The following is a 26,649-nucleotide window of genomic DNA, read 5'->3' on the forward strand; positions in this document are numbered from 1 at the left end:
CGAAAGAAACTTTTTGTACGCTCTAATATATCGTATACAAAATACAAAGAATACCTACTTATCTTTCTCGTTCGCGATATAAGAACGGTAATTGCCCTTGGATCGAAGACAATACAAAATTGAGCGATACGAGATGCATTGGCGAATTTGCAGAAACGTTTCAACGTCTCCGATTTCGATGATTTTTCTATATATCAAACGCTTAACATCTTAAACAATTTTTTCCTGTACAAGTGATCATCGGTCTCGCCTAGTTTCCGAGATATCGCTACAGTCTATTTCCGTCTATAGTTGTGCGCTCGTGGAAGCGTACGCGTCACTTTGCGTTAACATTCTACAACCGGAGTTTCGTTTGCTCGTAAAAATCGAAATTATAATTAATCGCAATTTCTCTTTTTCCAGTGGAAAGCTGGCTCCTGACGATTAATTCCGATGAATAGACTACTTGACATCACTGCGACGATATAGGTGACAAATTACAATAACGCACTGGTAAGCGGATAGAACAGTGTTTGAAAAATATACGTGCAAACGTACGTAGCTTCTAATGCGACACGGAGGACTAGTTTCACTTGGCACGATGTTTCCTCGAATTAAAGATTTCGTCTCGTTCAACCTCGGAGTCTCGTTTATTGCGCGAGAAGATACGCGAAGAACGGATCGGTTACCATCTGGAGGGAAAAGACAACGAAAGGAAGTTTTGGATATATGTCGGTAATTTCGAGTCGTTCTTCCAACCACAGGGAATCCCACGGAAGATGAATAAATAGCCGAGATTGGCATTGAAGTTAAGATCAAAAGACCCATCGTACATCCCACGGTTTCGTTTGAATGGGGTGAAAGAAAAAGAGAGGATACCAAAGAGAGAAACAGAGGTAGAACTTTCATGTTTGGCTTTCGAATGCAATTGCTTGTCGTAAATCTCGGGGTAAAGTTCGTTGCGCGCCAACCGACCAGGACGTTCTACCAGATGCGATAGATCAGTCTCTTGACCTGTCGGTGTAACGCCACGATAACAGGCAAAACGAGCAACTGTCTTGTAGAAACACTAGAAACGTGACTCTGATTTCATATGGTATTTTTTTTTTTTTTTTTTGTTCTGTATCTTTAGATAGAACAAACGGCGATTTATTCTCGTAAGAATATTCTTAAACGATCGACAGACACACAGCTAATGCTGTTACATAGTCGCAATGTTGGCTGCATAGTTTATAGTTTAGAATGGGTAAAGGTCAATGATATAACTTGTTGCGCTTTTAGAATGACGTAGAAGTTTTGATCGATGACGAGAGAAGCGACAGCTAGCTCTTCCCAAACGATTATCTTGTATCGCGTTGTAAAATAATTATCTTACGTTACATTGTAATTCGTAGAGTAGTCGATTCGCGTTTATTGCACCTAAGTATAGTACGCGTAATTAAAGATATCTAGCTAGGTAACTAAATATTTACGCTTTATTTCAATTTTAATAAATACGTCTGGATAGACACATCGCGAAGCACGTTGATAGAGAACATCATTTACAGATATCACGATAGTTCTTCGTTTATTCGGTCCAAATGTGGCCTTAATAAATATCGGACAATACGTGCGTATTTTCAGAGATATTCTAACGCGTTGTTCCGAGTTTTGGATAACAAAAATTTCAATACGAAACGTTACGATGGTATAATTAAGATAGCATAAAATTTGGAAAATCAACAAAAATGGGCTTATCGTGCTGTTCTTGCGTAAACTTCGTATCGATTCGCAACCACGTCCTAACAATTGCAACAAAACGTAGATTTCTTTTCGCGCGTCGAAGCGGCACAGACTTACGGATTACCAGAGTCTCTGTTTTCTGTTTGTTCGCCACGTGTCGCGTCGGGTTGCGTCGACCGGGCACAGCACCGTATGCCCACTATCAATGGAAAGTTTCGTCCGATTCATTACAGGTACGTGTGGTACATACATGGCAAGAAATTACGAGTCGCGAGGGTATCGAGTATAGGGCGAACAACGAGGATGAAAAGAAAAAGAAAACGACAGGCAGAGGATATCGAAGTGCAGCGTCGACAAATTCCTGCGCTCAACAAAATGGCCAATCCCATCGTCGTCGTCGTCGTCGTCCTCGCCGTTCTATTCCGGGTCTTTGCGACACTTACCGTCTAGAGTCTAGAGTCTAGACCAACAAAATTCTGTCTGTCTTGTCACCTTGGCCCGCTAGGTTAAAGTACGGATAGACCTTAAAGTTTCCTTCGTTTCCCTCTTCTTACGTTCCATTCGATTAAAATATTACCGTTATCGACTTATTCCGCGGTTCGTTCGTATTCGCCTTGTTGATCGATCAACTACTACTCGCATTCATCCGGCCAAAAAGAGAAACAAACGTATCTACGACCATTGGTTTGGAAATTGCGAAACGACCGATGCCACTCGTTAAATGTCGCAGACTTGCAGCAACGCCGGTGCGAGTGACTTATCTGTCATGTAATTTTCAAAGCTCGTTCGCGCATTTGCATACGTTCAACACGCTATGAGTATCTAAAATAACATGTGAATATAATAATAATAATTATAATAATAATAAATCCTACAACAAAATAGCGTGATATACACCTACCTGGACGGATCAGGTAGAATTTCAAGGAAGTTTCGATTGAAAATTGGCAATCGATGATCAACAATCGCTTTCAACGGTAATTGACGTTTCCTTTGCGATCTATTTGTCAAACGCGACTTTGAACGATTCGTTTCTTTCAGCAGTAGTCGGCGAACATATATTCATCGCGCATAAAGGATCAAAGGAAAAGGACGAATAATGCATAAATCAACTGTTGAGGTTATTCGGTGTGTAAACAGAGAAAACACGTGGATAAATTGTAAGGTAGAAAATATATTTAAATAGAAGTGTAATAAGTAAAAATACAATTTGAGCTGGTCCAGATCCGCACGCTAGCTGTGTTACCTAATAACTGAAAACCCCGAAGCCAACGTCGCCCGTCTACTGTTTATGGCCTGACTTCGTCGCAGTCTTTTGTCTACGCGCTGTCGATGGCTTCGGTGCTTGAGAAAACTAAAAAAGACCAGATGTAGAGTTTTCTTAGAAGTGGTAACCACTTCAACATCAACTAACCACCGTTTCGTCAGTTGGGGATGAGTCAGTGCACGGTAGGTTCGTACGGTTACATCTGATCAGGTACAGGTCAGTCGGTGGTTCAGGGATTGCAACACGGTAATAGGCGATGCAACACGATGACAAAGTACTCTTCGCTTTATACGAGTGAAATATATTGAGATTATTCGATGTGTGAACAGAGGAACGCGTGGATAGATTGTAAAGTAGAAAGTATATTTTAATACAGAGAAGTGTAAATACAAGTAGGAATATAATTTGAGCTGGTTCCTACCCGCACGCTAGTAATGTTACCCTATAACTGGAAACCCTGAAGTCATCGTCACCTGTCTACGGTCTATGTTCTGCCTTCGTCCCAGTCTATCGTCTATACGCTATCGATGGATTCGGTGCTTGAGAAAACAAAGACCAGACGTAGAGTTTTCTTAGAAGTGGTGATCACTTCAATAAAATACATAGTCGAGATATAAATGAAAGAAATATTATTGCAAATATCGCGAAGAGGTCTTTCAAACTTGCCTCTTTATTTCGATAGAAATAAAAGTTTAAACGACTAACTAGCGATCGGCCGACCTTATTATCCTCTGGAATATTAGTAAAACGTGGATCACGTTGTTGGTATTTCATCGTGTAAAGAATATTCCAGGTATATTGGCTATATAAAATTTGAATACCTATATCTTTCTAGATATGTGTCAACTTTAACATTTAACATTTCTTCAAATGTATCTGCTAAATGCGAAGAAAGAAGTTTATCGTTAAGAAGAAAGAAGTATTTTATCGTTTTGAAGGAAAGTTGTACGTAGCAACGAAATTAGGTAGGTATATGAAGATATGTGACGCGTTTATTAAACTGTATCACATGAAACCACTCGTGGTGATACTTATAATTTAACCTTGATACTTTTTTCAGATATATATATATCCGACATATATATCCATCTATATCGTTTTAATTATACGATTTTTCTAATTACGCATACAGAACGATGTGCCGTAACACGATAAAAGTGGAAGCCCTGTTATTAAAACTTTGAAAAGTGCATCGTTGCATGCGCGACAAATTTGTTTCCAAGTGCTGCGAACGGGTAGAAATGAGAAATAAAGGGGAGAGAGAGAGGAAAAAAAAGGAGAAAACTGGTAGGGGAGACAGACAGGGAAAAAGAGAGGGTGGGGCAAAGGCGCGCGAGAGAACGAAAATTTGATATTCATGAAGCATTTTAAAGTCGTGCCATCCGAGAAATGGGTATAGAATATAGACTGCTAAGCAGGGGTAGACTCGTAGATATTTGCGGAAACCTATTTAGATGCGAATTCGTGATTCGCGGCCGTCGTTCGCATTTTCGCTGCGAACGCTCGGACGTCGAACTTTTCTTTGACGAAAGGAAAAAACGAACGACGCGGGAGATGCTAGTAAGAATCGCCTATGCGCTTAATTATCTTTTTAATTCATAAACGCCGCCGTTTTTTAGTTTCGCGAGATGGTAAAAAAAATTGTAATTATTAGACTGTCCGCAAAGTATCTTTAGTTTTTTTTTAAAGAAAATAATACACGCACAATGTGTTTTCTTTTATATTAGTTTATCGAATTATGGACGAACATAATAATAGAAATAGAACGAAGTGGATCATACGTGATTCAATGAAATAATATAAAACAAAAATTGTCGCTCATCTATGATCAGCTTATGAAACAACATAATACTTATTCTAAGAATTAAAAGTTCTAATTCTAATTCTAAATTACGAGTGACAGGGAAGAAATCGATATTGAATCTTAGAGCCTCGCGAAGGGAGATATTAATAAGAACGACGACGTATTAGGATAAAAGAAATTGTTGTTTCTAACCGTTTTATTAATCGAATAGTACATTTTTGCAAACTGGTAGCTAAACGATAGGTATATTTGCCTAAGTTGGATGAATGAGAAAAAACGAAGAATCGTGAGAAGTTAATCCGAATAACAGGTAACTATATATCTACATAGATAATTAGAATTTTATCGTTAATAAAGGGAAAATTGACATTTGATCTTGTGTCGAATGGTAGGTATCTGTATCGTACCGAAACTGTGAAACTCGCTTCGATGTATTACGATGCATTACTATAATAAGCAAGACTATTATCGTAATGATAATAATTACCAATTTATAACGTAATATCTGCGTAAGATAACTTTGGAATACATTTGGTTTATTTAAAAACACTTGCGAGAATATACAACATTGCGAAACGCGTGCAATGTAACGACAAAATGTTTCGAAAATCAGTGCGATAAGAAATGTAGTTCATGGAAGCGTAGGTATATGTATATGTCGATATTGTGGATACAGTGCACCGAAGTGCGTGTTCCGTGACGTTATTTTACTTTTAAGTACCAAAGTTCAGAAACTTTTCGAAATAAAAGTCGAATATTTACATTTTAAATGAAGGAATATCATACGATGGATGTGATATCACTCACCAATTGTCGTTCGAACGAATAAAATCTAAAATAGGTAGATAGGTACATACGCGGCACAAAATCCAGTACAATATGATAATCGATATAAAATCACCTCTTCGATCTCTGCAATATCAAAATTTTCAATACCAAAAATTTGAATAGACAGGAATTACAGCGAGAGAATCTCACAGGTATCTATGAATAGTATCTAATCGTTTTTCTATGAATTAATCAGAAGTCGAATATTTATATTTTAAATGAACGAATATCGTACGATGGATGTGATATCACCCACCAATTGTCGTTCGAACGAATAAAATCTAAAATAGGTAGATAGGTACATACGCGGCACAAAGTCCAGTAAAATACGATAATCGATATAAAATCACCTCTTCGATCTCTGCAATATCAAAATTTTCAATACCAAAAATTTGAATAGACAGGAATTACAGCGAGAGAATCTCACAGGTATCTATGAATAGTATCTAATCGTTTTTCTATGAATTAATCAGAAGTCGAATATTTATATTTTAAATGAAGGAATATCGTACGATGGATGTGATATCACCCACCAATTGTCGTTCGAACGAATAAAATCTAAAATAGGTAGATAGGTACATACGCGGCACAAAGTCCAGTAAAATACGATAATCGATATAAAATCACCTCTTCGATCTCTGCAATATCAAAATTTTCAATACCAAAAATTTGAATAGACAGGAATCACAGCGAGAGAATCTCACAGGTATCTATGAATGGTATCTAATCGTTTTCCTATGAATTAATCAGAAAACGTATTTCGCACTGGGTCATTTGAGATAATCGAAAGGTACGTACACGTATTCGATTATCTCAAATGACCCGGTCAACATTCGACGCTTCGATCGTTGAAAAAACGAAGAACGAACATCGTTATCCGATGATAATTATCCTCGCGGAGGTTCGAGTCGGTTGAATAAGGTCACGCATTTAATCTCGCGCCGTTTCCCTGTCGGAAAACCGACACGGATCGAACTGAAACTCGAACGACGAGATTTTTCCATTCACATCCACATGCACGATCCCTGGCGGAAACCAGTGACTTCCGCGTTCCCTAATTCCAGTCGCGCGACCGTCAGCATATCGCTAAGTAGGTACACCTATATGTATGTAACTGGGAAGAATAATGACACAACTGTGAAAAAGTAATTTTCCAACGGATCGTAAGATCGATTTTAGCTCGTATTCGAAATTAAATAAGGAGAAGAATATTCGACTATATCGGAAACGAAGCGATCGTCGGATCTTATATTTTAGTTACATTTCAATCTTGTTTATCTGCTTGCTACGAGACATTGTCGAACGTTATCATAATTACGTTAACGAAATTATAATTAACGAATGATTTTACTTATCACGGGTAATGTTACACCTATCCGACTAGTTGTGAGACGATATCACATTTTTGCAAACGAAACAAGCCACGTTACCTGCAAGTATTTCTCCTCGATATATCTGTCTATCCATTGTATCGTACATTTTCTTCCGAAAGCAACGATAATTGTAAATATTTCCTTACTTCTATCTAACCGACCCAAGCTCGATGGCTATAAGAATTATTACCTAATTTAACCTGACCCTTGAGGTTTTCGAAAAGCGTATACCTAGAATGTGTCGTAAAAGAGTAAATAATGACGAGTATATCTACTTAATATATTTTACTTTTCAATTTTACTACTGCTATTTACTACAATTATTAAATCTCAATTTAAACAGCATATTGTAATTACTTTTTACGCATGACGAGCGTACTGGTCAAATTAGCCAACTGTTTAAGCAAAACCTACACAGGTATTTTCCTTTAGAAGCTGAGAACCTGCGAATAATTTCCATCGATAGAATAAAACAATCCGTCCTATTTACCAACCTTGTGCTTGACTCGATCGCGATATAGTTGCGATTCTTCGGCCAACGATATTTCATCGGCGTGCACGATACGTACACACTTGCGTGTTTCAGTTACGCGGTTCTCCCGCGGAAAATCGTACTCCGATTTGGAGGATCGTGGCCGCGCGATAACGGGTCACCTCTTATATACCGAGCGGCGCTAAATTGAAATCCCGAGAAAAGAGAGCGGTACGCGGCAAAGATCGCTAGGAGACGGCGTATGCGTGTGTGTGTATGCGCGCGCGCGCGCGCCTAAGTACAGGCGAAGGGGTGGGGTTAAGCGGAGCAACGCGTCCGCTGAAAAATTATAATAATCACTTTAGAAATTAATGGTACGTCCGCGGAGGCACGGGAGAGATCCGTGCCGGGAGTGACAAGGTGGTTGGCCGATAGTGGGGGGTAAGAGAGCGGCGTGCAAATGGCGACTCCAGCTCCGCCAGCCAATCGTTGCACGCGCACCCCAGAATCGAGTGAACGCTGGTCACGCCTAGTCATGACGTCACCATGTCCTGCGCGTAGAGTCACTTCTCTACCACACTCGTCGGAAGAGTATCACTCGCCACACTCGTATCCAGCGTAGCTTATCACGCGCCTTCTTTTTCTCTTTTCTACTGGATGCCGGCTTGCGACCTACGCGCACGCGACAAAAATCACGATACAACGGTGAGCGATAAGTCAGCCGTTGAGTTCTTCGTACGGATCCGTGAGTCTTCTACGGATACGTTGCAAGCTTGACGAAGATCGAAAAATCGAAGTATCGAAGATCGAATGGTTGGAGAGATCGACGAGTCGGTTCTCAGAGCAGGACCGTTTTTTGGCGGGAACAGTTTGGGAAAAGTGTGCCGTGGGTGATAGTGTTGACAGTGCATCGACGTTACGCGAGAGACGCGAAGCACCGTAAACGTCAGCTCTCCGTTCGAGTGAATTCTTCGCAAAACGAAACAATGATCGTGCAACAATGGTGCGATAAAATGGTTACATGGTTCGGAAACAGTGATTAACCTTTCATTCGCTGAACATCGTATATTCCTATTAACTGGAGATACTTATCTTCCCGCCGGTATTATAAATCTACTGTTCGTCGAGTGTTCTATCACGTAGATATATAGAAATATAGCGCTGCTATACGTACGTTTTCCATCGGTCCATCTATTTTGAATCGCACGAAACGTCGCTACCGTTCGACAAGACTGTCAAGAGTTGTTGAATTTGCTCGCTGGTGATTGCCATCCGATCGAAAGAACGAGATAAATAAAAATAATAATAAAGTGGAGTTAGGGTGAAAAATCAAGGATTTTGTTGGACGTGGTGGGGGGTGTTGTAATTTGCGAGAAGATCGGGAATAGCGTCCTTCGAATCGTTAGGTGGAGTCGTTTGGAAAAGTGGTCACGACGCAACAAACGGTGACGAGTTGTCCAGGGGGTGGCGAAGGCGGCGGCGGTGCAGGTGGCGGTGGCGGTGGCAGCGAGAAGACGGTCCCGTATGCGGCTACGACGGGTCCGGTAGAGGAGGTGGAGGCGCAGGAGGTGGAGGTAGAGGTCGACGAGGTTAAGATGGAAGCCGAGGAGCATCTCGCGAGAGAATACGTACAGGAGTTTGTTCTCGATCATCTCGATCCCGCCGACGTCAAACGAGAGGTTAGTCGTTGATTCCTCCCGTTGGAGGTTAACATTCTCTTATATTCGTATTAGCTGTGTTTTATCGTACATCCGTACTTATATACCTATATGTTACGGCGAAAGCGTCAAATTTAGTAAATAGTACGTACGTATACACGACTGTGTGGGTTCGTCGGTGTATACGAATTTACACGAGGTTCCGAAGTACGAAAGTATAGGTAGGTAGATGCAAAGAAATTCGTATCTAGTATTTTTAGTAAGTTTGTTTGTTTAGATGTACTATGCGAATAATGTAGTAGTGTGTTTCTGCTACTAGTGACAAAGCTTAAATTTTGTTGTTTCAAGATAGATATTTACATATTTGTGAAAAGTGACGTGTGTGTTTACCTACGCGTAGGGTATCTATTTACCAAACTAATGCGTATATTCGCTTTAACGTATAGGTATGTATAATGTACACTTAATACGTAGTATCGAATATTTACTATATAGAAAATATTATATGTATGCTATGTAAGTATTAGATTTACTGTATGAATATACTTACCTACCTAAATAACGTTTGCACGTTTACACGATAGCTAAATATACCTGCCTATGGAATGCACATAATATATAAAATAGCCAAAGTAAAGCGGAACAAGTCCCTATTTCGGTTTCGTTCCTTTAATTGGTCTTCGTAAGAATACGAAATTCCCCAAACATCCACAGTCGATATTAAATTAGGATTTACATACATATATACATACATATATATAAAGAGAGAGAGAGAAAGAGAGAGAGAGAGTTAGATATTTTGATTTATTTTTCAATATCGTGAACGTTTTTATTTTCATTTGTATCTAATAAGAATTAAATTTAGTAATTAATCGAGCTTGACTCGATAAATGACAGCGTTGTATAGGGATTTTTATAGTTTACGATGTCGCTTGAGTCTTTGAATTGAAATATTCGAGAATATAATTCGAATATGTAATATAATATGATATATAATATAACATAAATGTGATCACTATCTTGATGTTTTGCATTGGAAATATCTTACTTTAAATGGAAAGAGTATAAGTAGGTACTTAGGTACTCGTACATTTTAATAGAGTTTCGCCCAAACACGAAAGGCGCTCTTACAACGATATTAAAAATAACTCCATGTTACAAAACGAGGTAAAATTCAACAAGTAGGTATTATTATCTATAGTTCATCGACTACATGGTAAAACGAGATTGACCAGTACCTAAACGACGGAAAACTATGATAACTTCTTAATCACGATGCATCGTGTATTAAGTATAAGTTACTTTTCGAAACATTGATTTTTTATTCTAAATTAAGTGTACTTGTTACGCGGTTTCTTTCACGACAGAATTAATTTATCGAATTATACCAACGATCGGAAAATAATTTTCGTTACGGGTGTCTGTCGATTCATCGAATCTGCACGTCGATGGGCGTTCATTGAAAAAGATTATTCGCAAGTTATATTTTTTTGTTTTTTCTCCTCTTTTTTTTTTTTTTTAGCGAACACAGAGACGAATTAATTCATACGCGTTGTGATTTAACACACGCTGAAAGTTTCCACTGACGTTGAAATCGTGTGTGTAAATGGAGTCACGTGCGTTGTTCTACGTTATATAAGCTTGAAATTATTACGTTATATATTTATATGAAAAGCGGAAAACGGAACATGTTTCCATATAAACATCGGACGACAAATACTAAACTCTTCGACCGATTTCTCGAGGTTTTCAGATTTCAATGAAAAATAGATACCTACCGTTATCACGAAAATTACACAAGTATCGATCGAACGATATATTTTTCTACGCGAAATAGACGTTAGTTCAAACTTTTCTTTTTTAATTTTCCTGCCCCAAGAATTTCTTGTTTACAAAAATTGTGATAATGTATTATTATAGGTAGGTACACGCGTTAAGAGATAGTTATCTATCTACCTACTTGGAAAAGATATTTCAGGTTTGTATTTTAATTCTAATAAATCGATAAAAGAAATTTGATGGTACGTTTGATGGAAATTTCGGTTTACGTTTAAGAATCACATAATTTCTAGATACGTTACTCGTTGTTATTTAAATACTTAGGTCAACGAATTAGTGCTTAAATCAATCGCGTCTCTATAAGCAATGCTCAAAGTATTACTTACGTAATAATAATCCATATACTTTCGAAACACGTCGATCCATTATCAAATAGACAACTTGCCACCATTTCCAATCTGATTAATTGCATCGTGTATCATCTCCATTTCTATTTTCTTCCATACTTGATGTCTGGAATACAGAGTAAAAAAATAGCCGGAATAGCATAAATTATGAGGAGAATTAGATATTAAATTTATAAACTAAGCCTATAAACCGATTAAACTTTATTTGTGGAAACTAATTTGTCTTCGTCGAAGTAGCATAATATCAATCAATATTATCAAATGTATTTCAAATGTATACGTGTTGACACTCGTTGATATTTTTACTTGTCTTTGCCGATAAAAAAATTATATCAGGACAAGTAACGTTTATACGAGATAATTAAGTAATATCTTTTATTACACAATGATGTTTATTTTCCTGTACCAACTAACTTTCTCCTGGAACGATTTGTTTATATCGACAAGAATAACCAAGATATTAACGAATGATAGATAAACGAAATATGTAATGTACCTATTTCGTAGATGTAATATAACGTGTGACAGGGTAAGCTAGGAATCAGAAGGATATTTGAGTTGAGCTAAGTAATTCGTTTTGTAATTTGCCAAATTCGGTTATCAACATAACGGGAATACCAGAATCTAAGTTTGAAAATAGATTATATAATTCTTTATTAGTGGCGTAACGAATAGCAAAGTATGCGTTGTGTACTTACATAGTCAGCTCGCTAGTCATAATTTTCTTTGAGGATAAAACTCCTACTCATAGGAATGAGAAGATCGTTCAGCTAACGTTAATAGTTAACAATAATAGTCACTAATGAATTTTGATTCTCAGTTGTAATTATCGTAATTCGGTAGTGTATACAGGGTGGTTGGTAACTGGTGGTACAAGGCGGAAAGGGGGTGATTCTACGCGAAAAAAGAAGTCGAAAATATAGAATACAAATTTTTCGTTCGAGGCTTCGTTTTCGAGAAAATCGACTTTGAATTTTCGTTCGGTACGCCTGCACTTTATCGCGTCTCGTTATAACGGATCTCACTGTAGATCGTTGTCTCGATGGAAAAATAATAAAAAAAAGATTTTTATTCTATATTTTCGACTTCTTTCTTCGCGTAGAATCACCACCTTTTCGCTTGTATCACTAGTTACCAACCAACCTGTATATGTAACACGTGCTTCATTTCTAGAAATTATTTGATCATTTGATTATTTGAAAGAAAGAAATTAACGAATGGCTATTTGATCATCCAGGTAAGAATCAGCTCACCAATGATGGTGAACGGTAGTGTGGTGCAATTACCTGGCCAGGCTCTACAAGCGCAAGGTCTGGCTCTAGCGCCTCTGACGCCGCCGGCGCACGAGCTTGAGCAACCCCATCCGCTTTACGGACAGCCGCACATTCAGGTGCAGCACGGCGTCCTGGTGAAGGCACCACCGGGTGCAGCTTCTCATCTGACGACCCTTTCGCATCCTGGAACACCGCCGGATACTCCTCCGGTCTCAGCGTCGCCCCCACCGTTGCAATTGCATCGGGGCGATCGCGATTCCCGCGATAGAAGTCTGTTTCTTCATTTGCAACAACCTAGCTCCATCGTACAAGACGATATGCAGGCTGGTGAGGGCTTTTGCAGACAGCCCGGAGTCATGGGTTGGTTGACGCAGTCCCTGAGGCAGGAACCGCTCGACCTCAGGCCTCACTGCCCTCAAGAACAAACACCGGAACCTCATCACGAGGCTTGGCCCTCCGCACCCATGCACCATCATTTTCAAGACCCGCAACACCTGCAGCGTCACACCAAGCATACAGGTGAGTGTAGGTAGAGTTTAGATATTTCCGGGGCTTTCGAACGAGGCAGTTTGGTTACTTTTCCGTAACGAAACGCGATTTTGAGCGTTCGAAACATGGTAGATCTCTGAGAGAGATGGATTTCGTTGTTAACTCTTCCGCGTATCTCTTGAACCATTTTTTTTTTTATTATATTGTATTTCTCTACTGTTAGAACGTTTATTAAAGTCGAGGGAAGTAAGGAGGAATCGTCGCTGATGCGCGTGAACTCTCGTTTCAGTTTCACGCTGAAGATTTTCTCGAAACATCAAAAGTCTTGCCCTTGGTTGAAACAAAAACGGCATTGAGATATTTTAAATTTTAAAAATTAACAATTTTTTAATGTACCGAGTCGTTGTATGTTTGTCGGTTTGTATGCAGTGTTATAGGATATATATGTCGGAGATGAAAGGACACCGGAGCCTTCCCTCTGGAACTTCGGGAAAATCCGTAAAATTGTAATTAAAGCTTACAGTTGTAATTAAACAATTTGCCGTCATTCTGTCCAATGGTACTTGTTTGCGATTTGTGATAATAAACTTGGGCTCAAGGCGATCATCAGCCGCCGAACGTAGCCGCGGTCAACGGGACGGGCGCTTCATCTAACAAAGGTATGGAGCGATAGTATGACCCCCGTTAAAAGAAATACCCATAGAGGTACCTGACAGTAAAACATTCCAACGGTTCCTTCGGACAATGAATACCAGATGTTGAGGCCACCTACACGGCACAAGTGCAGTTAGCCTGAGGACCCGCTATAAAACCTGAGGTTTTTGGTAATTAAGATTGTTCAAACGGACAGGCAGCCTTTGTCCCAAATTGACCAATTGACAGCAACGTCAATTTCCCTTACTTTCGGAACGAGGGCTATACTCGACGAATCCGATGATCTCGTGTCCTTAGACACACCCCATCATAGTTTTCCTCGATGGCATCATCGGAATGAAAATTCATTCTTTCTTGCGATCTCATCCATGAAGAGAGTAGCGCCTTACGATCTGTGAGTATTGTGTGAGCAAGTATATCTATCCTCCCGTTGACCGTGGATTCGTTATCGAACCTAAGACCAACGTCACTAGTATCGCCAGTGCCCAACCACCGCGGTTGATCGTCGAATCGGTAGTATCCATACTCGTGTTACCAGGCCGTGCCTTCGTTATAACACAGCGATGGCCAATTCCAATGAAGATCTAGCAAACGCTCACAACCCTATTCCTGACGATTCTCCGACATACATATAGTTAGCAGGATATAATATCTGTATGGATAACCATGGGAAAAAATAAATCAAATTTTGGACAGCATTTTTTTACTATTAGAAGTAAGATGGATCGCTGAAACGAAAGTTATATCGTTTTATTAAATGTGATTATAGTCGTTGTAGCATACAATAGTCGTGGGTTAGAATCGCAACTACATGTTACGTTAAAGTATATTTTATGACAATACAAATGCCTGAAACAACGGAGTGATATTACTTCCTCTGAGCACTTGAAGAATTAGTATTTTTAGAGAAATTAAAAAGTTGATCGTCGCGTCGAAAATTTTCTTAAAATTCCTAAATCTATCTTATTGCAACGACTGTAAAAGATAGTACCGATGCACTATGTTTATCTCTGTTAGAGTTTCATCTCTACGCGAATTATCCTACTCGCTGGCTGCGCAAAATTTCTGCTCATATCATAATCCTAACATATCCTCTTGAAAGTGATTTTTGTATTTTTATTTTGTGAGACAAAGCACGTGCTAAATACACTTTAGCTTGAAATTTTTGGCTACTGTGAGCCATTGGCGCGATGAATTAGCATTAGATTGAAATCGTTGGTACATCAACGTACCTACTTTTCATTTGTCGTAACATTGAAACGATCGAGTGGCTTTTAAAGGATTAGAAGATCACAAATTGAGCGAGAATTCTCAGTTGCACGTGGTTGATATAAGGATAGGTAATTAACTGCTTCGAATTATGTTTATTGAATTACAAAATAGCGAAAGATTTATTAGAAAAAGGTGTAAGGATATTCTAAATGTCGCATCTAGATTTAGAATGATAGATCTGATCAATCCAATCGACCCCTGCAATTCGCGTGTAATTTTAGACTAAGCTTAAAGTCATCGTTCTTGATAAGAATAACAATGATATGATTCCGAGTTTGTTTAAATTTCTTACTAACGCGTTAAAAGATACAACAACAAATTCTGGCAAAAGTGAAAACGTGTACAGGAGATCAACTGCAAAGTATAATAACAACGTAAGATCGTGCCACGTCTAACAACATGTTTCAAACATTGGCCACGCAATTACAAATTGTAATCATGATCATGCGTCTGTTTGATTCCTTGCCGTCTTATATCAAATAAAACAAATATTGGGTTGACAACTAAGTGATTGCGGATTTTGTCATTAGATGGTAATGACAAAATGACCGATTTGTGGTGAAATTGTAGAGGATTGATAAAACGCTAACGAGAACTTGCTGTTGTAACCCGTCAAATATATTCGAAATAAATGAAATAAATATAGACAATGTCCAAAATCGTTCGTACAAACGTATTCGCAAAGACAGTGTATGATCGTTCGCAGATAACTCGTAGATATTGATGGATAACTCGTACGACTCGTGAAACATTAGGTGGTAATGACAAAATCCGCAATTACTTAGTTATCAAGTCAATATAATGTATGTACACGTATCTTTTTGTGTTATAGTTTGATTGAATAGAGATAAATACGTCAAGATGGATTCGTTATTGGGTAAAATATATAAAAAGAAATACAGACGAGTTATGTAATATTTAACGATAACTTATAAAGTACGAACCTTTTGTTGAAATAAAATGTCAAACGCGACTTGTTCTTTGCGACATACAGCCAAGAGTTTCAAATCTTTCGCAACTTTAACGCTAGAACTACAGATAGTTAAGACGAAGCTATTTCTACCAAAACCAGTGAAAATGACTGGCCTTCGAAAAATACGTAATAAGAGAATATTTTTATATTTCTTGATTTATTACTTTCTTACAGAAGCAATTCCATGTTATGGTATTTTTGGTATTATTAATCCATCTGGGACTATGATCCTTAAACGAGGGTTGACATATTTATAAAATTGTAGAAAATTGTAGAAAATCGTAGAATAGAATTTTGATTGCTGTGATATTTCTAGCGTTAGCATCTAGCGATCTAGCGATCGATCCGGAATTTTCTTGATATCTGATATCATCATATCGAATGGTACGCGGTAAAGATTTTAAAAACGTGTGAGAAGTTGTAGAAAACGAGGAAACTGGCTAATTGAGATTCGATAAACAGATCGCAGGACCCTTTTACACTTTGACGAGTAATTTTGACTGCTATTGGTATAAGTAGCCTTGATACAAAATTATTTTCAGTTTGAATACATAAAAAACAAAATAAAATTCATTATATTATTCTTTTAGTTATCGTTGCGAAAGTTATTACATCATTGTGGAAAAAATATAACACGAAGTAAGAATTTTAAAATAAAATCGTAAAACCAGTCAATTTGACTGGTGTGGTAGTTCTAGTGTTAATCATCATTATCGTGATTACTTTTACTATGCAGAACAGAGGTGTGAATGTATACTTAAATGTATACTTAATGTATACTTAAAACATTTTAAGTATACGGCAAACAGAGACGATGTTCATTTTACGATTACCTATCTTGAAAGTTTTTCGATTCGACGACGCTGCGATGCAATTTAAAAAATGTCCACAATGTAACGAAATTCGAATTTTCATCGTGAAAGCGAAACGAAAAAGCAATTCCGTAAAGTAGCTGGAAAATTAAGAAATTTCGCTTCTATGTTATTACCTACCGGTAGGTTTATACTACCAGCTGTGGAGAAAGGTTTTCCGTGCTTTCAGTTTTACGTTCGACTTACATTCGATTTTTGTGAACGAAACATATTTCATTTCTGAAAATCGAAGTATCTCCGATTACTAAAATATCTTCCGTTGATACGAATGGCTTCGTTTCCATTTCTCAACGCTTTTAATTCGGAAATTTTCGCTATTTTTGCATCTCCAACTTCATACGATTGATTCGCGATTAGAATCAAGATCTTTTTGGGAAGATTTCTAACACTTTTTACGTACCACACGTACCTTGGCATTGTCGTTGAGAGTAGGACACGTTGTTTCTATAGATTTAGCGTTGTTTCTGTTTTCACTGAAACGCAAACAGGTTGCAGCGTTAAACGGCATTTATTAAAAAATGCGCTATTTAAATAATTAAATGTCAGTACAATAGACACGTGAAAGGACGATGAAACATTTGGATTGAAAGCGACGAAGCTAAAGTTTTGAAACAGTGGAAGTGTTAAAATATGGAAACGATTGAACACGGAGAGTAGAGTGACAGGTTGTTGCAATTGGATATTTTTGTAGCTTTCTACTTTCCCACTAATTTCGCTGGTGCGATCGTTAGTGAACAGTCGGCAAGCAATAATTGATACGAAACGTCGAACAGATATAAATTTAAGATTATACCGATAATCGTTCCATCGATGTTCTAGCGTGTCACGTTAAATCAGAATATATCTTTAGATGTTCCTTCATTGTGCTACTTACACGACTATAATCAAAAAGGATCCACTTTCGAGTATTTCGTCAAATACGTTGGTCGTTCTTAATCGTCTCGCGCAGAGATCTCGCGGTGCAACGTTGCTCAACGAAAGTCTCCAACCATTGGCTTGGCAACTAAGTGATTGCGGATTTTGTCAATACTACCTAATGACAAAATCCGCAATCATTTAGTTGCAAAGCCGATAGACCTCACAACGAGTGTGTCTTCTCACGAGATGTTTCCACGGTTTCGCGAATTCAAGCGTAACGTTTCGGTTCACCACGCGCCTAATTTACGAGTAGCCACCAACGAGTCAGCCACGTTACACGCAAAGTATGTTACACGTTTAAAGGCAAATTTTCCGCACGCGAGACGACATTCGGTTTCGAATACTGGAAAATCGGCGTGTCAAACGTCTCTCGATGAGAAGGGGTTAATAAGGAGGCACGAAATGGTTTATCCTTTAGAAAGAAGAAGACTGGAAGTCGGCAAATATTGTTGTCGCAGGTGGATACATCACGATGTCAGGCCACATAGAATACTATGGGAGTACGGGAACAGGCGGCGGGATGCTTCCCGCGGGCGGAAGTGGAATGTCGGGAATGGAAGACAGCATGCAGGGCATACAGATGCAACCGGGAAGACCGATGAGCGTTTGTTCAGTGAGTTCTTGCGCCGCTGGTGGCTCGACTCCACCGCACAGAGGCAATGTCCTTTACCAGAATTGCGGGAGTAACAATCCCCAGGAAGAACTCATGAACGACGAGCTGCTCATGTCGCTTTCCGTACGCGAATTGAACAAACGCCTTCATGGTTGCCCGCGGGAAGAGGTGAGTCAGGTCTCTTACATTTTTAACGACACTTTCGCATAGGTAATGCCTCGCTTTCGTTTCATTCACAATTTTCAGTTCGCCACTCGTTTGCTCCGCGTGTTTCTACCTTTTGCGATTCTTTTTCCTATGGTAGAACTTTGATTATTACGGCAATACGAATCGAAGGAACGACCGATCAATGGGAAACTTCAGCATGATTATTTCGTCAGACAATTCAGAAAATAAGAATAAGAAGCGAAAGAAATTGTCGTGTTTTTATTCAAAGATATTCTTTAACACGTTTTTTCGCGTTAACTGTCTTTCCCTCGACATTTGCTATTGATAATCGTCAGGAAAACGTTTTCCAGTTATCCAAAGATCGTTTAGTCTTGAAGAAGCGCGTCAAACTGTCTGGCAAAATTGATATTAATATCTGTAAGACAGTTCGAAATAAATGATCCTCTCTCGTACGAGGACAAAGTTATTCGAGTATCCGAAGAGAGCGCGAAATGATCAATTCGAATAATCAGGTTCTACCGTATACAAATTTCTTTATCGCGGAGTTGGTACGATTTCTTGCAAACTGTTTGCGCTTATTGGCCGTAACGATGATGGATTATTTAACGATAGCGATTAAGATGAATGGATTCGAAGAGAATTTTTTGGCGAAATCGCGAAATACATAGAATTTTCCTACTTAGATAACTACGTGTGAAGTAAGCGTGAATTGGTATATTGGTATCTATGTATTATCCATGACTGTAGTAGAACGAACTGTTTGTTGATTAGACGCGCGAGTTGTCGTTGTTCGCGATGTTAGTGTCCTTTCGTTTTTTAACTTCTTTTTATACACGATTTTTAAAATTAGTATTCAGCTGGAGAAGTTTTCTCAAATCATTTCTACAGTAATTTCGATTCACCTTGTACGAGATGATCTACATATTATTAGCGATATTTGAATTCTAAAACAGTTTTTGCGTAGTTATACGATACATTAAATATATTCTCTTTTAGTTATACGTAGCATACGAAGAATTGAAAAATTTTTTCCGTCCCTTCGATATAGAAACGCAGTATTCGTTTGAAAAAATTAACATTTATACGCAAGTAACACATTGATGCTTTAATTAGAATCTACCTTGACACGCAACTACGATACATCATTTTAATTAACGTATTTCGCGAATCTGTCGTCCGAGGAAATGACGAGCTAGCTCGTCGTTCGTATATTTTAGGGATAGTAAATTATACGACGAAGCAACATTAAATAATTATATTTCTATCGAAAGCACATTGTCACGTTTACCTTCGCGACGAACGAAACAAAGTAATTCGACTTCGTTAATTTTAAATTTCCAAATAAGAAAACTCCGTACTCGGATTACGGACGAACTCTAACGTGGACAACTATGTTTCTTGCAAAAATTTGTTACCTTCTATCGAAAATATCACGAAATCGCCGTGGATCCCTGTTCTTTGGATATTTTTACGTTGACGGTAAACAAGTTACGTAAAAGTAAAGCTTCAAGCTTCTTTTTACGCTGTTTGCATGACCAGCGTATTAATTGCCCCCAGGTACGGGTTAATTAACGAAATAATACAGAACCATACCAATTCACCTCTTACGACACTCTTATCCTCACGACTTTCCATCGAATTTGTTGGTAAAACGGATCTCCCTGTTCTACAAAGGTGGTGCGTCTGAAGCAAAAGCGGCGAACCTTGAAGAATCGTGGTTACGCTCAGAATTGCCGTAGCAAACGATTGCAACAACGACACGACCTCGAGACGACAAATCGCAATCTGCAGAATGAACTTCAGCGAATGAAGATCGAGATGGCTCGGCTCCAGCAAGAACGTGATCTTTTCAAACAAAGATGGGATATCCTTAGAACGCGACAGAGCCATACTCATAATCACAGCCACAATCATCATCAGCAACAGGCGTCGCAGCAGCAGCAGCAGCAGCAGCAGCAGCAACAACAACAACAACAGCAAGCGCAAGCGCAACAGCCGCAGCCGCAGCAGCATCAATCCCAAAATCAACAACAGCAACAACAACCGCCTCCGCAACAGCAACATCAACCAGCGCCTGCGAGTCCAGAAGTTTATCTGTGACATCGACAGCGCCGAGGAGGCGCTTGCTGGACCTGAACAGACATCCGTCGTGCGCTCGTTGTACGAGATTCTCGATCGGTGAGTAGCGACTATTATTTTTCTTTCTACTTCGAGCAAAGTAAGAGAGCTGTGCAGTTTGTCTGAGTTTTCGCGGGACGGATATTCGAAGGATTAGGATACGAAGCGAATTCTTCGTAATGCCTCTTCCGTTTTTAAGGTCCTGCGAGGACGAGCGACTTTTTCACGCTGCCTTTTCTCTGCCAGCTCTGCGTCGTGTGTCTGTCTTCGTTGTTTTTAACCGAGAAAACGAAGGAAAACACGCAGCGAGGACGCAGCGTGAAAAAATCGCTCGTTCGCGCCGCATCTAAAGGGGATTTTCGTTTTAACGTAGCGTATTGTGTTAGGATATTACTTGCGGATATTTATGCAAATCTATATCTTTGTAGAGACGATTAATCCTTAAAGGCAATCGTCGAAGGAAATCGCGTTAATTCTCTCGCGGATTTTTTATCTTCCAGTTGTAGTGCGCATTTTTCGTTAGTGTAAAGATCAACGAAATCAAACAGATCAAACGTTTTACTCTGATCCAATGTCGGGCAAAGAATAGAAAAATTATCGTTTGCAATAGTTACGATAATATAATCTTACAAGAAACCGATATTAAAACAAAATTTCAGAGGGTTTAAAAAACGAAACGTAGGCAGATTTTTGTTTCACGTAATAAATATCATCGCGATTATTGTACTCTGGTTATATCATAGATTTTTGTATAAATATCGTGTTTATTCTGCTTAGTCTTATACCTTCGATGAAATATCCAATAATTGCATAAAAATCCGCAATTTAGTTTATTATTATTTGTACATTTGAACAACGTACGTATTTAAAGTAACCCTTTTCAGTATTGTTGATGTTCCGATAACAATCGTTTTCTTAGAATTATGGTGTTCCAAGGTCTTTTTATTCGAGTTCCTAAAGGATACTTGGACTATAATATTTTTGTCACTTTAATAATAACGATATTTATATTATTACCGTGAATGTTTCAAGATTTCAATTCAGTTTTGTTATTTAAGTTTTCGGAATAACTAATTGAGAATTGTAAATGTAATTCCATAGCGTTTACTCGATCGAATGAACTTTTCCTAGTTTTCTATATGATGTTAGGTATACGCACATGTATACAGTTTACGCATTAGATACAGAGTTCTTTCTAATTTGATATCTTATACTTTGTTTTCTGTTTGTTACTCGTTACAGTTGGTTCGACATCTTCTTCGTTTTTAACAGTAATATTGTTTCTTTAGATTCTTGGACGTTCCATGTACCTATTTGTATATTTCGTAACAAAACGAAGACATCGGTTCTCGTATTTTTGTGAAGAACAATGCAAAACGATCGTTCGAATAGGATTAAAGCTGTCCTTTAGATTTTCCATCGGATCAACTTGTAATCTCTGCGTAAATCCTCATATTATAACGAAAATCCTTTCGGCTTTACGTCTCTCCAGAAATATATTCAGAATCTCGATCTTCGTAAACTACACTGCAATGTTTATTTATTTTCTTTATTCCAATTATTTTCCGCCGCGTAGCATTCACGGAAGAAACATTCTATTTTCCAAGAACGTAAGTTAAAAGCCAGAAGTCTTATGGAATTCGTGATTTCAAAGAGTTTCTTTCTTTTTTCTACTTCCATTATCCTTCGTTCAATTCGTTTCAAAAAGTGACATTATTTCTGCCTGAAAGAAGGCGGTCGAATATCGAAGACAACCGAAGAATAGTCGATAGTTATTTGCAAAATGATCGATCTTACCGATCTTCAATGACCTTGAAATACGCTATCAACGTCTTTTCCCGTACAACTTCTCCCCGCACGTGTTAACGTTGCTCGATTTTAATTTCCGCGAAAAACCAGTTCAATATACCTTGCGATTATTTTGATCAATTTGCTTCCATTTGGCACAGAAGGACGTGCTAACTTATTTTCTACGATCATTCTCGACTCACGTAAGAAAGAAAACTCAATGGATTGAATTTGGGTTAGATGATTATCGTTTGACGGTGTCGACGATATAACAAATTCATATGTTGAGTAATAAGAGCGATACAAGTCATAGTAAGTCTCGTATTATATTATTGTTATTCAAAACTGGCAACAGGATATTTGAAAAAACGGGACTGTTCGATGATTAAAATCATCGTACGTCGTGGAAACAGAAACTTTGGCGAATATCTCGGAGAGTAAAGCCGAGCGACGGTAACACGTAAAGGTAAAGACGGTACAGGGAAAAGTTGTTGCGAATGTCGAACCTGACAATATATTTCAAGATTATTGGAATCGGCGAGTTGGTCCGCTCCGTGACCAAACGATTGCTTTAGAACGAAATAATTGTTTTTAGCTCGGGAAGCGAAATCATAACGATGATCTTTTCCCAAAACTTTGTTCACAGTGACATACCTGTGCGCGTGGGACTGAAAGACAAAGAACCAGACGAACAACCGGGTATATCCTTCGAGAAACAACGTTTGTTTCCTTCCTCTTTTCAATCGAGTCTCAAGTCTTAGGCACGTTTTTAAGCTCGTCTGCGTGTATATAGCGTTCAGTTCTCCTTCCTTTTCTTTGTATGTATAGCTTTGTTAAACGACGTGAAAAAAAGAAAAGAGGAGCCTTGACTGTTAAAACCAACTTTGTAAATCGTGTATGGAATTAGCAGCGCAGCTAATCTGTCGTTAGACTAAAGATAATTAGATCTATTCTCATAGGTATAGAAATATATCGCTCGCGGTAGGCTGGACGTCTTTGCCAAATATTCTACCGAAAAGAAGAAGAAGAAGAAGGAGAAAAGAAAGAAACGGGATAAAGAAAAGAGAAGGAAATATAAGCGAACTTCGTGGAAGCGCGAAAAAGGAGAGAGGCAAGGATGAAGCTTAAAGTCAGAGGTTTAGCGTTCACGAGGTTCATCCTTTTCTTTGTTATTTAACTTTTAGCCAAACCATAATACCATTGACACGTTTGTCACGAATGATCGGTTTGGATAACCTTCGTTACCGCTTATTATCATCTATTATACGTACTTCGTGTTTGTAATATTAATTCTCCATTGGTATCTTTGGATCATAGTTTTTCGCATTTTTCATATTTTGTTATCGTTGTTCGCATTGGGTTACTTAATTTTAAGTTGCTTAGCTCCACGTAGTGAATATGTTTTATTTTACAAATTCAATCGCCCTATCGTAAAGGAATTTGTTACGTTGGAGGAGAGCATGACAGAATCGTTGCCGATTTCTAGTCTCAATTTATTTCATTTTACAGATTTTCAGGCATAGTTTCTCTTACGAGATAAAATTAAACGTTCGGGAAGCTATTAACGTTCGTCCATCAACCTGTGAAACAGAGAATACAGAATAAGATTAAAGATCGGGAAATTAAGTAACCTGACTAAAAGCGTTCCGGTTATCTATGATTCAACGGTATCATTTAAGAATTGATACATCATATAGATCGTGATACATTCAACATCATTCGTTGCGTTAACTGTTCAAGCTCCGAGATAACTCGATTTTTAGACGTCGCATAGTTTCTTACGAATATCATAGAAAGAAGCATAGAGCAACGTTGTTTACGAGTGGAGCCCCTTGCAAGCTCCGATCCTCTTCGTACGTCCTTATAAGAAAAAGGCAGTTGACATTTTTAACACGACCTCCCTGTTTTTCTACCTCGGTTTTAAACAGAAGGCGACACGCCACAGCGATGGGAATCCGTTTTATACGAGATACGAGAAGGCTCGACCAGTACCAGCTTTTACAGTTTGGTGTTGACGAATCGCTATCCGTTTCCATCGTTCCTCATCGCTCTCTTCGTTTATAATAATTTTTATATTTAAATAGTTACTTGCGTGGAGTATAATAGCGTAATCGAATTTTCGAGATCGAGTTGTGCGTTGCCACGATATCCAGGATCGTGGAATTTATCAGCAGAACCACGGTCCTGGAAATTTGTACCGGATACTTTCGTGCCAATACCCACGAACCTATTTAGAAAATGGCCAAATTCTTTTGGCCGATCTTTGGCCGAGATTGCTTAACCCTCTGACAATCGAAGACTGGGTCAATCTTGTCTCGTGTACATATTTCACGTTCGTTACCTTCTAATCGTACGATACATTTAGAAATTATAGTTCTACCGAATTGCGATGGAACTTCGTTTATACAAGTAACCTTCAACTTCCGATATCCGAACTTGAAAGCTTAGCTATTATGCGAACTGTGGTCCAGCCGCAGTCTTCCATTACGTTCAAACGTGTATTCTTGTAACGGAGTTTATACGGAGAATAAATTGTACGCTGGAAACGTGGGACAGTGGGACGCGATACAGAAACGACTGGTCAGCTGCCTGTTTCTACGTATCAGGATCCTTCCGTGCAGTTCAGCCAGGTAACGTTACAGGTGAAATTCTACAAGCCACGAGTTACAGATTTTTCTCGATTAACGGCAACGGGTTTGACGATAAATGAAATTGTACGTGTAAATGTTAGGAATCGCAAGCCGGCAGAACGTTCCGTTCGACGTAACATCGCGATAAGAAAAAAGTTTATAAACCTAGGATTAATAGGTTGTCAGCTGGTTAATATCATTTGTTAGCAAATTATCGTGCACGAAAGCCTTTTTTCTCTTCGTTATCTAAACTGATAAGAAAGACCGAAGACGATAGCTAGAGAATTCGTTGTCAGTCCTCTAAACTATCTTGGGTTCCCAACCTGCTCGGATAAACGAAGTTCTAGCGATCACCGATACGAACGATTTTATTTTCCAAGCAAATTTCGTTATTACTGTGCTATGGACTTTTACGAACTTACGTGAAACGTAAAGTTGTAAATATATATATAAAAGGTTGAAAGTAACGCAATTCTTAGTACGTAGGCGAGAAGAACATCTATTCAATCTCTGTTTCTCTTTGATCGATTTTTGTTTCAACGGTATAAATTAAAATATGCTGCGCTAATAGCAACGATGATCCAGTCTTTGTTAGACAAGGGTTGATCGACGAGTAAACGGTAATGGAGAAATCATCGTGCATCCTTATGAACGATTATCTTTTATCTTCATTTATCCTTATCGCGAAAGGAGAAGCTTACACGTTCTCTTTCATCTGGTTTCGACGTTCCGCGGTGCGAAATCCCGATTCAAATCGTGTCGCAGAGGTCGCTTCGTCTAATTAATAGAATTCGCTTCGATTATATTAGCGTCTACGAGCATGTTCGATCGTGTAGCGCGAATGGGACGAACGTGCGTTTTCAACGGGGTTCGACGGAGAAGGAGAACCCAAGGATCTCAAGAAAATGCGTAAGAACGCGTGCCGATACATTTTCGTACCGACACCTACGGGAACAGTGATATCGATTTTAGTAATTATGGCACAAAATGATCTGTATACGGTAGATCTATAAATTATTAGTCGACTCTTAGGTTTGATTTTAGGGGGATCGTTAGACGAGAAGAAGAGGGGCTACGATGTAATCGTTTGCGTTGCACAGCGGCGTAAATTTTGTTGCCACGAATTCCTGGCCGATTACGAACTAACAATTCCTAGTAATCACGCATGATAGCGAATAATTGTCATACGATATATCTGAGAATTGAAATTTTCGAAGAAGCAGCAGCTTTCCTTTCGTTTTCTTTTAACGTGATCATGCGGTTGTGAAGATGCGAAAGTATCAGATTTGATACAAAAATTACGCCACTGTCATATCGAATGACATATGAATATACTATATATATATTATTGTTTTGTCGTGGTTGGATTACGTTGGGTCGTTTCTGTCGACCGAGAATGTTTCCGATTCGACTTAAAAATGTTTTAATTCCCGTTACATCGTCTCATGTGTACATAAAATAATTATTATACTTCTTATTATAAATAAACGTCGATATCGACAGTTTCAGATACGTTTGGCTGTCTTTTTCCTCTGACTTTTTAATTATCATTCTATCCTTTTCCCCAGACACGTTATCCTCTTCGTTTGAA

The 26,649-nt window shown here is 38.6% G+C and overlaps 1 protein-coding gene across 4 annotated transcripts in view; it reads left to right on the top strand.

The window, feature by feature from the left end:
• The first annotated feature begins 7,990 nt into the window (after positions 1-7,990).
• Positions 7,991-26,649, top strand: part of LOC126878335 (histone-lysine N-methyltransferase 2D-like) — an 80,227-nt gene continuing 61,568 nt past the window's right edge. The window contains exons 1-6 of one of the 4 annotated variants that reach the window (XM_050641036.1): positions 7,991-9,124; positions 11,024-11,081; positions 12,527-13,082; positions 18,200-18,531; positions 20,197-20,700; positions 23,075-26,570. In XM_050641036.1, coding sequence (XP_050496993.1) covers positions 12,545-13,082; positions 18,200-18,531; positions 20,197-20,622 — 1,296 coding nt within the window. In that variant the 5' untranslated portion in view covers positions 7,991-9,124; positions 11,024-11,081; positions 12,527-12,544 and the 3' untranslated portion in view covers positions 20,623-20,700; positions 23,075-26,570. Of the gene's footprint in view, positions 9,125-11,023; positions 11,082-12,526; positions 13,083-18,199; positions 18,532-20,196; positions 20,701-23,074; positions 26,571-26,649 lie in introns of those variants that run through there. The other 3 variants (XM_050641033.1, XM_050641035.1, XM_050641034.1) reach the window with 3 other exon arrangements.

Source organism: Bombus huntii, chromosome 2 (genome assembly GCF_024542735.1).
Source record: "Bombus huntii isolate Logan2020A chromosome 2, iyBomHunt1.1, whole genome shotgun sequence".
NCBI lineage: Eukaryota > Metazoa > Arthropoda > Insecta > Hymenoptera > Apidae > Bombus > Bombus huntii.